The sequence below is a fragment of the Scyliorhinus torazame genome, chromosome 14, assembly GCF_047496885.1.
Source record: "Scyliorhinus torazame isolate Kashiwa2021f chromosome 14, sScyTor2.1, whole genome shotgun sequence".
In the NCBI taxonomy this organism is placed as follows: Eukaryota; Metazoa; Chordata; class Chondrichthyes; order Carcharhiniformes; family Scyliorhinidae; genus Scyliorhinus; species Scyliorhinus torazame.
Genome location: NC_092720.1, coordinates 188,304,776 through 188,318,407, shown reverse-complemented (window position 1 = coordinate 188,318,407; position 13,632 = coordinate 188,304,776). Strand labels below are relative to the sequence as shown.

The 13,632-nt window shown below is 51.7% G+C and overlaps 1 protein-coding gene across 1 annotated transcript in view; it reads right to left on the bottom strand.

Annotated features, from left to right (window-relative positions):
• The window catches only part of LOC140389099 (uncharacterized), a 165,515-nt gene that overhangs the window by 89,725 nt on the left and 62,158 nt on the right, over positions 1 to 13,632 (bottom strand). Inside the window, exons 9-10 of the mRNA XM_072473259.1 lie at positions 4,230 to 4,256; positions 2,044 to 2,070 (exon numbers count right to left, since the gene is read on the bottom strand). Coding sequence (XP_072329360.1) covers positions 2,044 to 2,070; positions 4,230 to 4,256 — 54 coding nt within the window. The remainder of the gene's footprint in view (positions 1 to 2,043; positions 2,071 to 4,229; positions 4,257 to 13,632) is intronic.

Here is a 13,632-nt window from a genome sequence, read left to right as displayed (position 1 = left end):
GATGACCTCCAGTTTATGGAGGATAGATAATGGGAGTCCAGCCAGGAGTGCGCTGGATTGTCAAGTCTAGAGGCCATGTATGTACTGGTAGTGGGGTGTCAGCAGCAGAAGAGCAGAGACGGAGTGAAGTTAGATTATGTTTACAGAGGTGGCCTTAAAGGTGGCACGAATATAAGGTCGGAAGCTCACCTCAGGATCAAAAGCGACACACCAGGGGTTGCCAGCAGACTGGCTTTAATTCCAGACTGTTGCCGGGAAGAGGGATAGGGCCAAGTAGTTAGGGAATGGAATCTAGAATGCTAACTGAAAACAATGGCTTGATTCTTCCCAATATTTTTTTTTTGTGAATTGGAGTACCCAATTCATTTTTCCAATTGAGGGGCAATTTAGTGTGACCAATTTAGCCTGCACATCTTTGGGTTGTGGGGGCGAAACCCATGCAAACACGGGGAGAATGTGCAAACTCCACACGGACAGTGACCCAGAGGTGGGATCGAACCTGGGACCTCGGTGCCGTGAGGCAGCAGGGCTAACCCACTGTGCCACCGTGCTGCCTGGTCAATCCCAGAGTTGAGGGGGTTGGATTATGAGGAGAGGTTGAGTAGACTGGGACTGTACTCGTTAGAATTCAGACTGGTGAGGGGGGAGCTTCTAGAAACATATAAAATTATGAAGGGAATAGATACGATAAATGCGGGGAGGTTGTTTCCACTGGCGGGTGAAAGCAGAACTAGAGGTCATAGCCTCAAAATAAGGGGAAGTAGATTAAGGACTGAGTTTAGGAGGAACTTCTTCACCCAATCTATGGAATTCCTTGCCCAGTGAAGCAGTTGAGGCTCCTTCATTAAATGTTTTCAAGATAGAGATAGATAGTTTTTTGAAGAATAAAGGGATTAAGGGTTATGGTGTTCGGGCGGGAAAGTGGAGCTGAGTCCACAAAAGATCAGCCATGATCTCATTGAATGGCGGAGCAGGCTCGAGGGGCCAGATGGCCTACTCCTGCTCCTAGTTCTTATGTTCTTATGAACCACCTTTGTGGGATTGGTTTACATTCCCTGGGTGGCAGGTCTGTTGGCGGAAGGTGAGGGGGCTAGGGGAGAGAGAGGTGGCCTTAAAATTTCTGAGTGTCTTCCTACCAGGGTCCTGACCTTTCTGCAATTTTACTCAAGGCTTACCCTTGTCTTAACTCAGGCTCTTAAGTGCCCAATTATCGACCACTGGAGGGCCATTCCTACCGAGCTTCATAGACAGAAAGAGTTCCAAGGCAGGATGGAAGCGTGAAAATTAACCCTGCTCAGGCCTTGGGTGGGTCCAAAGATGTGCAGGTTAGGTGGATTGACCATGCTAAGTTGCCCCTGAGTGCTCAAGGATCTGTAGGTTAGGTGGGGTTACGGGAGTAGGGCAATGGAGTGGAGCTAGGTAGGATGCTCCTTCAGAGGGTCGGTGCAGTCTCGATGAGCCAAATGGCCTCCTACTACACTGTAGGGATTCTATGGGAAGGGAAGGATGACGAGCGCCTCCATCAGCAGCCTCCTTTTAACGTTGGGTGACTCACCCCAAAAGGTCAGAGCCCTGCAGAGACTTGCAACCTCCCTCCCCACCACTTCCTAGCTTCTCCACCTCTCCCCCCCCCATTCACCTCCCCGTTGTCAACCTCCATCTCACCTGCCCTCCATGCCCTCACGTTCCCCCCCCCCGGCAAAACCCGACCTGGCCCTGGACTCCCTGGTCTTTAGACTCAGGAAAGATCGCTTGCGGTCTTAGTCCTGTCCACTGCCACTTCTGGCGCTGCAGGGACTAGAGAGTTTCTGGTCAATCAGATTGGCCCAGCAGCTCTATGAGGCGAGACTTCCTCCTGAGTGAGGGGGATGGAGGGTCCAGGCCTTCTACCACAAAATAGCAGTATTGGTGGGGGTGCGTCCCGGCTGACACCTTGGATGTCTTCAACGTCCCGGCCTATGTGACATGAACCGCCAAAGAGAAAACCTCACGAATATATATGAACTGAAACCTCAGCAAGTTTGATTGTTATGATGCTCTCACCTGCCTCTGCTTGATATAACCTTGTTACTGTTGAGGGAAACAGTGAGTCATTGAGGCAAAGTGACACAGAAGGTGGCCATTTGGCCCGTTGAGTCCATGTTGGTTCTTCGAGCACTGTAATGACGTTACTGTGAAAAGCCCCGAGTCGCCACATTCCGGCACCTGTTCAGGTACACTGAGGGAGAATTCAGAATTCTCAGCTGGGACGGGAATTGAACCCGCGCCCCTGGCCGTGTTCTGCATCACAAACCAGCTGTCTAGCCCACTGAGTTAAACCAGCCCCCTAACTCACCGTCCTGCTCTCACATCCACATGCCAGTCTTTGGCCTGCTGCAATGTTCCAGTGAAGCCCAGCCCAAACAGCAGGAACAGCACCTCATCTTCCGATTAGGCACGTTACAGCCTGCTGTTTAGCACAGGGCTAAATCGCTGACCAAGGCAGGCCAGCAGCACAGTTCAATTCCCGTAACAGCCTCCCCGAACAGGCGCCGGAATGTGGCGACTAGGGGCTTTTCACAGTAACATCATTTGAAGCTTACTTGTGACAATAAGCAATTTTCATTTCACTTCATTTCCAGACATAACATTGTGTTCAACAACTTCAGATTGTGAACCCTTCCCTCCACCTTCACCCCATTTTTATTTCTATCAATTTATTTTCATTTCTTCCATTGATCTGTTTTTCCTCCTCTCACTCCACTCGGGCCATCTGTTCACTGTTCCCTTTGACACACTGCTCACCTTTTTTCTCCTATTAACACAACCTTTTCTTTTTAATTTAGAAAACCCAATTCTTTTTGTTTTCCAATTAAGAGGCAACTTAGTGTGGCTAATCCCCCTGCCCTACACATCTTTGGGTTGTGGGAGCGAGATCCTCGCAGACATGGGAAGAATGTGCAAACTCCACACGGACAGTGACCCGGGGCCGGAACGAACCCGGGTCCTCAGCGCCGTGAGGCAGCAGTGCTTCACTGTGCCACCCCTGCTATTAACACATTCTAATCTCTTTATGTGCCACAATCAGCGAACGTCCTAACCTTAATCATTGCCATTTACATAGCCTTTGTCTTTCTGTCCACGGCATCTTTGTCAATCTCCACCTATCGCTGGAGTGTGTACACTTCCCTCCAAGGGGAATAACCCCAACTTTTCAAATCTAACCTTGCAGCTAAAATCCCTTATAGAACATAGAGCATACACTGCAGAAGGAGGCCATTCGGCCCATCGAGTCTGCACCGACCCACTTAAGCCCTCACTTCCACCCCATCCCCGCAACCCAATAACCCCTCCTAACATTTTTGGTCACTAAGGGCAATTTATCATGGCCAGTCCATCTAATCTGCACATCTTTGGACTATGGGAGGAAACCGGAACACCAGGAGGAAACCCACGCACACACGGGGAGGATGTGCAGACTCCGCACAGACAGTGACCCAAGCCGGAATCGAACCTGGGACCCTGGAGCTGTGAAGCAATTGTGCTATCCACAATGCTACCGTGCTGCCCTAATTGGAAATCTGGGGGAGGGTGGCCCAGGATGCGATGAGATACGGCATCTCAAGGACTGCCTGTCATATTGTACAGGATCCGAATATCGGGCCATGATTGTAACAGATGGTTCACACAATCTCGCCTGACCTGCTCTGCTGCTCCCCACCCAGATGTGTCCCATGTGAATGGAGGAGAGAGATGTGCCGATGTCCATGTATGATAAGAGCAGCGTGCAAAGTGAGGCATGTCTCAGCGGCATGATGTGTATTTACAGAGAGAGAATGGGTGATGGGGCAGCACGGTAGCACAGTGGTTAGCACAGTTGCTTCACAGCTCCAGGGTCCCAGGCTTGGGTCACTGTCTGTGCGGAGTCTACACGTTCTCCCTGTGGCTGTGTGGGCTTCCTCCGGGTGCTCCAGTTTCCTCCCACAGTCCAAAGGTGGGCGGGTTAGGTGGATTGGCCATGATAAATTGCCCTTAGTGTCCAAAAGGCTCAGTGGGGTTACTGAGTTATGTGGATAGGGTGGAGACGTGGGCTTGAGCAGGGTTCTCTTCCAAGGGCCGGTGCAGACTTGATGGGCCGAATGGACTCCTTCTGCACTGTAAGTTCTATGATTCTATGAAATTCTATGATTTATACCACTCTCAAAGCACCCCCTAACACGGAATGAGTTCAACTCAGTGAAGCTATTTACCACAATCCATGCCTTTCATTTTCTGTTCTGTAAGGCAAAAAAAAAGAAGAATAACAGAGCACATGCTTCACTCAGAGCCCTTTCTCCTCTCTGCTGCTTTAGATTCACTCATTGCATAATAAGTGGCGAGTCACACAGGGAAAGAATTTCCAATCATTTTCTTTTGAAGCATTTGTATGTCTATGCCAGATTTATGTCAAGGGTTAGACATAGTTCAGTGGGGAGCCTCAGCTCTCCGTCAGACGTTTGTGGGTTAAAACCGGTCTGCTGTGTTGAGCACAAGACTCAGGCTGACCCTACCAGTGCAGGACAGAGCGTGTGCGCAATATCAGGGGGTCAGTGCTGAGGGAGTGCAGCACTGTCAGATTGTCAGTGCTGAGGGAGTGCAGCACTGTCAGAGGGTCAGTGCTGAGGGAGTGCTGCACTGTCAGAGGGTCAGTGCTGAGAGAGTGCTGCACTGTCAGAGGGTCAGTACTGAGGGAGTGCTGCACTGTCAGAGGGTCAGTACTGAGGGAGTTCTCCACTGCCAGAGGGTCAGTACTTAAGGAGTGCTTTACTGTCAGAGTCTCAGTACTGAGGGAGTGCTGCACTGTCAGAGGGTCAATACTGAGGGAGTGCTGCTCTGTCAGAGGGTCAGTACTGAGGGAGTGCTGCACTGCCAGAGGGTCAGCACTGAGGGAATACTGCACAGTCAGAGGGTCAGTATTGAGGGAGTGCTGCACTGTCAGAGGGTCAGTACTGAGGGAATACTGCACTGTCAGAGGGTCAGTACTGAGGGAATACTGCACTGTCAGAGGGTCAGTACTGAGGGAGTGCTGCACTGTCAGAGGGTCAGTCCTGAGGGAGTGCTGCACTAACAGAGGGTCAGTAATGAGGGAGTGCTTCACTGTCAGGGGTTGGACTGAGGGAATGCTGTACTGTCAGAGAGTCAGTACTGAGGGAGTGCTGCACTGTCAGAGGGTCAGTACTGAGAGAGTGCTGCACTGTCAGAGGGTCAGTACTGAGGGAGTGCTGCACTGTCAGAGGGTCAGTGCTGAGGGAGTGCTGCACTGTCAGCGGGTCTGTACTGAGGGAGTGCTGCACTGTCAGAGGGTTAGTACTGAGGGAGCGAAGGGCAGCACGGTGGTGCAGTGGCTAGCACTGCTGACTCACTGCATTGTGGTCCCAGGTTCGATCCTGGCTCTGGGTATCTGTCCGTGTTGAGTTTGCACATTCTCGCCATGTTTGTGTGGGTTTACCCCGACAACCCAAAGATTGGCTTCGCTAAATTGCCCCTTAATTGCCCCAAAATGATTTGGGTACTCTAAATGTATTTATTTTTAAATAACTACTGAGGACGTACTTCACTGTCATGGGGTCAATACTGAGGGAGAGCTACACTATCGGGTGGCCAGTACTGAGGGAGTGCTGCACTGTCAGAGGGTCAGTACTGAGGGAGTGCTGCACTGTCAGAGGGTCAATACTGAGGGAGTGCTGCACTGTCAGAGGGTCAGTGCTGAGGGAGTGCTGCACTGTCAGAGGGTCAATACTGAGGGAGTGCTTCACTGCCAGAGGGTCAGTACTTAAGGAGTGCTTTACTGTCAGAGTCTCAGTACTGAGGGAGTGCTGCACTGCCAGAGGGTCAATACTGAGGGAGTGCTGCACTGCCAGAGGGTCAGCACTGAGGGGATACTGCACAGTCAGAGGGTCAGTACTGAGGGAGTGCTGCACTGTCAGAGGGTCAGTACTGAGGGAATACTGCACTGTCAGAGGGTCAGTACTGAGGGAGTGCTGCACTGTCAGAGGGTCAGTCCTGAGGGGGTGCTGCACTAACAGAGGGTCAGTAATGAGGGAGTGCTTCACTGTCAGGGGTTGGACTGAGGGAATGCTGTACTGTCAGAGAGTCAGTACTGAGGGAGTGCTGCACTGTCAGAGGGTCAGTACTGAGGGAGTGCTCTACTGTCAGAGGGTCAGTACTGAGGGAGTGCTGCACTGTCAGAGGGTCAGTACTGAGAGAGTGCTGCACTGTCAGAGGGTCAGTACTGAGGGAGTGCTGCACTGTCAGAGGGTCAGTACTGAGGGAGGGCTGCACTGTCAGAGGGTCAGTACTGAGGGAGTGCTGTACTGTCAGAGGGTCAGTACTGAGGGAGTGCTGCACTGTCAGAGGGTTAGTACTGAGGGAGCGAAGGGCAGCACGGTGGTGCAGTGGCTAGCACTGCTGACTCACTGCATTGTGGTCCCAGGTTCGATCCTGGCTCTGGGTATCTGTCCGTGTTGAGTTTGCACATTCTCGCCATGTTTGTGTGGGTTTACCCCGACAACCCAAAGATTGGCTTCGCTAAATTGCCCCTTAATTGCCCCAAAATGATTTGGGTACTCTAAATGTATTTATTTTTAAATAACTACTGAGGGTGTGCTGCACTGTTGGGGGATCAGTACTGAGGGAGTGCTTCACTGTCAGAGGCTTAGTACTGAGGGAGTGCTGTACTGTTAGATGGTCAGGACTGAGGGAGTGCTGTACTGTCAGAGGGTCATCACTGAGGGAGTGCTTCACTGTCAGGGGATCAGTACAGAGGGTGTGCTGCACTGTCAGAGCATCAGTACTGAGGGAGTGCTGCACTGTCAGTGGGTCAGTACTGAGGGGCTACTGTACTGTCAGTGGGTCAGTACTGAGGGGCTACTGTACTGTCAGAGGGGCAGTACTGAGGGAGTGCTGTACTGTCAGTGGGTCAGTACTGAGGGAGTGCTGTACTGTCAGTGGGTCAGTACTGAGGGAGTGCTGTACTGTCAGTGGGTCAGTACTGAGGGAGCGCTGCACTGTCAGTGGGTCAGCACTGAGGGAGTGCTGCACTGTCAGAAGATTCAGTACTGGGGGAGTGCTGCACTGTCAGAGGGTCAGTACTGAGGGAGTGCTGCACTGTCAGTGGGTCAGTACTGAGGGAGTGCTTCACTGTCAGAGGGTCAGCACTGAGGGAGTGCTGCACTGTCAGAAGATTCAGTACTGAGGGAGTGCTTCACTGTCAGAGGGTCAGCACTGAGGGAGTGCTGCACTGTCAGAAGATTCAGTACTGAGGGAGTGCTTCACTGTCAGAGGGTCAATACTGAGGGAGTGCTGCACTGTCAGAGGGTCAATACTGAAGGAGAGCCTCAGTGTCAGAGGGTCAGTACTGAGGGAGAGCTGCACTGTCAGAGGGTCAGTACTGAGGGTCTGCTTCACGGTAAGGGGCGTTAGTACTGAGGGAGTGCTGCACTGCCAGATGTCCAGTATGAGGTAGTGCTGCACTGTCAGAGGGTCAATACTGAGGGAGAGCCTCAGTGTCAGAGGGTCAGTACTGAGGGAGTGCTTCACCGTCAGAGCGTCAGTATTGATGCAGTGCTGCACTGTCAGAGGGTCAGTACTGAGGGAGTGCTGTACTGTTAGATGGTCAGGACTGAGGGAGTGCTGTACTGTCAGAGGGTCATCACTGAGGGAGTGCTTCACTGTCAGGGGATCAGTACAGAGGGTGTGCTGCACTGTCAGAGCATCAGTACTGAGGGAGTGCTACACTGTCAGAGGGTCAATAGTGAGGGAACCCGCAATGTCAGAGGGTTAGTACAGAGGGAGTGCTACACTATCGGAGGGTCGGTACTGAGGGGCTGCTTCACAGCAGGGGGTCTGTACTGAGGGAATCCGCAATGTTAAGTGAAGATGAGGTGTGAAGTTTCAGTTGGGGCGATGGATAGTTACAAGGTAACGAGGAAGGATCTAAAGAGAGAGCTAAGACGAGCAAGGAGGGGACATGAGAAGTATTTGGCAGGTAGCATCAAGGAAAACCCAAAAGCTTTCTATAGGTATGTCAGGAATAAGCGAATGACTAGGGAAAGAGTAGGACCAGTCAAGGACAGGGGAAGTTGTGTGTGGAGTCTGAAGAGATAGGCGAGATACTAAATGAATATTTTTCGTCACTATTCACTCAGGAAAAAGATAATGTTGTGGAGGAGAATGCTGAGACCCAGGCTAGTAGAATAGATGGCATTGAGGCACGTAGGGAAGATGTGTTGGCAATTCTGGACAGGCTGAAAATAGATAAGTCCCCGGGTCCTGATGGGACTTTTCCTAGGATTCTCTGGGAGGCCAGGGAAGAGATTGCTGGACCTTTGGCTTTGATTTTTATGTCATCATTGGCTACAGGAATAGTGCCAGAGGGCTGGAGGATAGCAAATGTGGTCCCTTTGTTCAAAAAGGGGAGCAGAGACAACCCCGGCAACTATAGACCGGTGAGCCTCACGTCTGTAGTGGGTAAAGTCTTGGAGGGGATTATAAGAGACAAGATTTATAATCATCTAGATAGGAATAATATGATCAGGGATAGTCAGCATGGCTTTGTGAAGGGTAGGTCATGCCTCACAAACCTTATCGAGTTCTTTGAGAAGGTGACTGAACAGGTAGACGAGGGTAGAGCAGTTGATGTGGTGTATATGGATTTCAGCAAAGCGTTTGATAAGGTTCCCCACGGTAGGCTATTGCAGAAAATACGGAGGCTGGGGATTGAGGGTGATTTAGAGATGTGGATCAGAAATTGGCTAGCTGAAAGAAGACAGAGGGTGGTGGTTGATGGGAAATGTTCAGAATGGAGTTCAGTTACAAGTGGAGTACCACAAGGATCTGTTCTGGGGCCGTTGCTGTTTGTCATTTTTATCAATGACCTAGGGGAAGGCGCAGAAGGGTGGGTGAGTAAATTTGCAGACGATACTAAAGTCGGTGGTGTTGTCGATAGTGTGGAAGGATGTAGCAGGTTGCAGAGGAATATAGATAAGCTGCAGAGCTGGGCTGAGAGGTGGCAAATGGAGTTTAATGTAGAGAAGTGTGAGGTGATTCACTTTGGAAGGAATAACAGGAATGCGGAATATTTGGCTAATGGTAAAGTTCTTGGAAGTGTGGATGAGCAGAGGGATCTAGGTGTCCATGTACATAGATCCCTGAAAGTTGCCACCCAGGTTGATAGGGTTCTGAAGAAGGCCTATGGAGTGTTGGCCTTTATTGGTAGAGGGATTGAGTTCCGGAGTCAGGAGGTCATGTTGCAGCTGTACAGAACTCTGGTACGGCCGCATTTGGAGTATTGCGTACAGTTCTGGTCACCGCATTATAGGAAGGACGTGGAGGCTTTGGAGCGGGTGCAGAGGAGATTTACCAGGATGTTGCCTGGTATGGAGGGAAAATCTTATGAGGAAAGGCTGATGGACTTGAGGTTGTTTTCGTTGGAGAGAAGAAGGTTAAGAGGAGACTTAATAGAGGCATACAAAATGATCAGGGGGTTAGATAGGGTGGACAGTGAGAGCCTTCTCCCGCGGATGGAAATGGCTGGCACGAGGGGACATAGCTTTAAACTGAGGGGTAGTAGATATAGGACAGAGGTCAGAGGTAGGTTCTTTACGCAAAGAGTAGTGAGGCCGTGGAATGCCCTACCTGCTACAGTAGTGAACTCGCCAACATTGAGGGCATTTAAAAGTTTATTTGATAAACATATGGATGATAATGGCATAGTGTAGGTTAGCTGGCTTTTGTTTCTGTGCAACATCGTGGGCCGAAGGGCCTGTACTGCGCTGTATCGTTCTATGTTCTATGTTCTATGTCAGTGGGTCAGTCCTGAGGGTGTGCTGTACTGTCAGAGGGTCAGTACTGAAGGAGTGCTAAACATGTTGTGGTCATTACGGAGGCAGAAATGGTTGTTAGATGTTTCAGGCTTTAGATGTTTTAAGAAGAATAGGGAGGGAGGTAAAAGAGGAGGGGGAGTTGTGTTGTTAATTAGGGAGTGCATCATAGCTGCAGAATGGGAGGTCGTCGAGGAGGGTTTGTCTAAGTCAGAAACAAGAAAGGAGCAGTCACTTTGTTGGGAGTTTTCTATAGACCCCCCCAATAGCAGCAGAGAGATAGAGGAACAGATTGGGCGGCAGATCTTGGAAAGGTGCAGAAGTAACAGAGTTGTTGTCATGGGTGACTTCAACTTCCCTAATATTGACTGGAACCTCCTTACTGCAAATGGTTTGGATGGAGCAGATTTTGTCAGGTGTGTACAGGAAGGATTCCTGACTCAATATGTAGACTAGGGGGGAGGCCATATTGGATTTGGTGCTTGGCAACGAACCAGGCCAGGACTCAGATGTCTCGGTGGGAGAGCATTTCGGTGACAGTGACCACAACGTCTTGACCTTTACCATAGTCATGGAGAGGGATAGGAACAGACAGTATGGGAAGGTATTTAATTGGGGGAGGGGAAATTATACTGCTATTAGACAGGAGCTGTGGAGCATAAAGTGGGAACAATTGTTCTTGGGGAAATACACAACAGTAATGTGGGGGTTGTTTAAGGAGCACTTGCTGCGAGTGCTGGATAGATTTGTGCCACTGAGACGAGGAAGGAATGGTAAGGTGAAGGAGCCTTGGATGACAAGAGAAGTGGAGCTTCTAGTCAAGAGGAAGAAGGAAGCTTAAGTAAGGTTGAGGAAGCAAGGATCTGGCACGGCTCTAGAGGGTTATAAGGTAGCCAGGAAGAAACTCAAAAATGGACTTAGGAATAGGTTGGCACCCCTGATGGTGGGGATGTTTGAGGAGGCAATAGGGAAGGGGATGTTGCCGCAAACCTTGGGGCAGGCATCAATTTCACTGTTGCTAAAAAAAGATAAGGATCCGACGGAGTGTGGGTCATATCGGCCCATATCACTTCTTAATGTGGACGCAAAAGTGTTGGTGAAGGTACTGGTGGGTAGGCTGGAGGAGTGCCTCCCGAAGGTGATAGGGGAGGATCAGACGGGGTTCGTGAAAGGGAGGCAGCTGTTTTCGAACATTAGGAGGGTTTTGAACGTCGTTATGGCACTGGCGGAAGGGAAGGAAACAGAGGTGGTTGTGGCATTGGACGCTGAGAAGGCGTTCGATCGGGTAGAATGGGGTACTTGATGGCAGTGCTGGGGCGGTTTGGGATTGGGCCAAGATTTGTGAACTGGGTAAAGCTACTATATAAGGAGCCGAATGCGAGTGTCCGCACAAACAACATCAGCTCGAGATACTTTTCTCTCCACTGTGGGACGAGGCAGGGATGTCCTATGTCCCCCCTGCTGTTTGCTCTCGCGATTGAGCCGTTGGACATTGCATTGAGACACTAAAAGATTTGTTTCTTCGGGGTCGGTTTGCAGGATTGAGGGAGCTGGGAGCGAAGTATGGGCTGGAGCAGGGAGAAGTGTTTAGGTACATGCAGGTTCGGGATTTTGCCAGGAAGGAGATACAGAGCTTCCCAGAGGAGCCAGCCTCCACATTGCTGGAGGAGGTGCTGACGACAAGGGGACTGGAGAAGGGGGCAGTGTCAGTTGTGTACGGAGCTATTTTGGAAGAGGATAAGGCACCACTGGAAGGGATCAAAGCAAAGTGGGAGGAAGAGCTGGGAGAGTTATAGAGGAGGGGGTCTGGTGTGAGGTGCTCCGGAGAGTGAATGCCTCCACCTCATGTGCGAGGTTGGGGCTGATACAGCTGAAGGTGGTACATAGAGCGCACCTCACGAGGGCGAGGATGAGCCAATTTTTTGAAGGAGTAGAGGATGTGCGTGAGCATTGCGGGGGGCCCCCCGCTAATCACGTTCATATGTTTTGGTCCTGTCCAAAGCTAGGGGAGTACTGGAAGGAGGTGTTTAGGGTAGTTTCCAAGGTGGTGAGTGTGAAACTGGACCCGGGTCCCCGGGATGCCGTATTCGGTGTGTCGGACCAGCCAGGGTTGGAAACGGGTGAGGAGGCAGATATCATAGCCTTCGCCTCGTTGATCGCCAGAAGGCGGATCCTGCTGTGATGGAGAGCAGCCTCTCCACCCAGTGCCCTGGCGTGGCGGGGGGACCTGTTGGAATACTTGACCCTTGAAAAGGTTAAGTCACTTCCGGTTGCGGCGATGCGGAGCTAAGCCGCACATTTCGGCAGCTCCCGCTTTAACGGACTTTTGGGCTCTCCGGAGGAGCCCCAACGGAAATGTTTTGATTGAATCCTCTGTGGGAAGGTGAAGTAAGTTCCCCCCTTACGTCGTATGGCGGGGATTAGCGGTGGAGCGACGGAGAAAGAGGCTTTGGAGCAGCGGCAAAAACGAGGGGGAAAAACCAAGATGGCGGAGGACGGAGATCGAGCAGCACGGGGGTCGGACCAGCAGGAGTTCCTCAGGCGCTGCATGGAGGAGCTTAAAAAGGAGGTGCTGGCGCCAATGCTGTTGGCGATCGAGGGGCTGAAGGAGACCCAGAAGGCCCAGGCGGTGGAGCTCCATGAGGTGAGGGATAAAACTAATGAGAACAAGGACGAGATCCTGGGCCTGGCGGTAAAGATGGAGGCGCACGAGGCGCTGCACAGGAGGTGGGCCGAGAGATTTGAGATCCTGGAGAACAGGTTGAGGAGGAAGAATCTCCGGATTCTGGGTCTCCCCGAAGGAGTGGAGGGGGCTGATGCCGGGGCGTATGTGAGCACGATGCTCCATTCGCTGATGGGTGCGGAGGCCTCTCGGAGCCCCCTGGAGCTAGAAGGGGCTCACCGGGTCCTGGTGAGGAGACCCAAGGCTGGCAAGCCGCCAAGGGCGATAGTGGCGAGGTTCCATCGCTTCGCGGACAAAGAGAGTGTCCTGAGATGGGCCAAGAAGGTGCGGAACAGTAAATGGCAGAATGCGGTGATCCGAGTCTACCAGGACTGGAGTGCGGAGGTGGCAAAGAGGAGAGCGGGCTTCAACCGGGCCAAGGCGGTGCTACATAGGAAGAGGGTGAGATTCGGAATGCTGCAGCCTGCGCGACTGTGGGTCACTTATCAGGACCGACACCACTATTTCGAAACGCCAGAAGAGGCTTGGACCTTTATCCAAACCAAAAAATTGGACTCGAACTGAGGGGCTGTGGTTGTGGGGGGGATGTTGACTGTTTATAGGGTTGTAAATATGGGTAAAGACTGTTTCACGGGTGGGATGATGGATGGGGATGGGGGAAGAGTTCTTTTTTCTTTTGATGAGATAGTGGGGAATGTGGGCGTCAGTGCTGGAGGGAGGTGAGATTTGGGGATGGGGGAACTTGGATAAGGCCGCAACAGGAGCTGCGCCACAGGGGGCGGGGCTGTCTCAGGAAAGCACGGGCTTTTTCCCGCGCTAGGGAGGGGGGGATGGAGGAACTTAAGGAGGAGGAGAGATTCCCACTTGGGGGAGATCAATGGGAAGGCGGGGGAAGCCAGGGTCAGCAGAAGTCAGCTGACTCACGGAAGTAGTATGGGGGGGAGCAAAAGAGCTAGATGTGGATCTAGCGGGGGAGGGGGGGGCAGGGGGGATAATAGTGTTGCTGCTGCACTGGCCGAGGGGGAATTGAAAATGGAAGAGGTGGTCGGTGCAGGGGTTCCCCGTCTGGGGGACTGAAGGGTGCAGGAGGCACGGGCACGGGACTGTCCT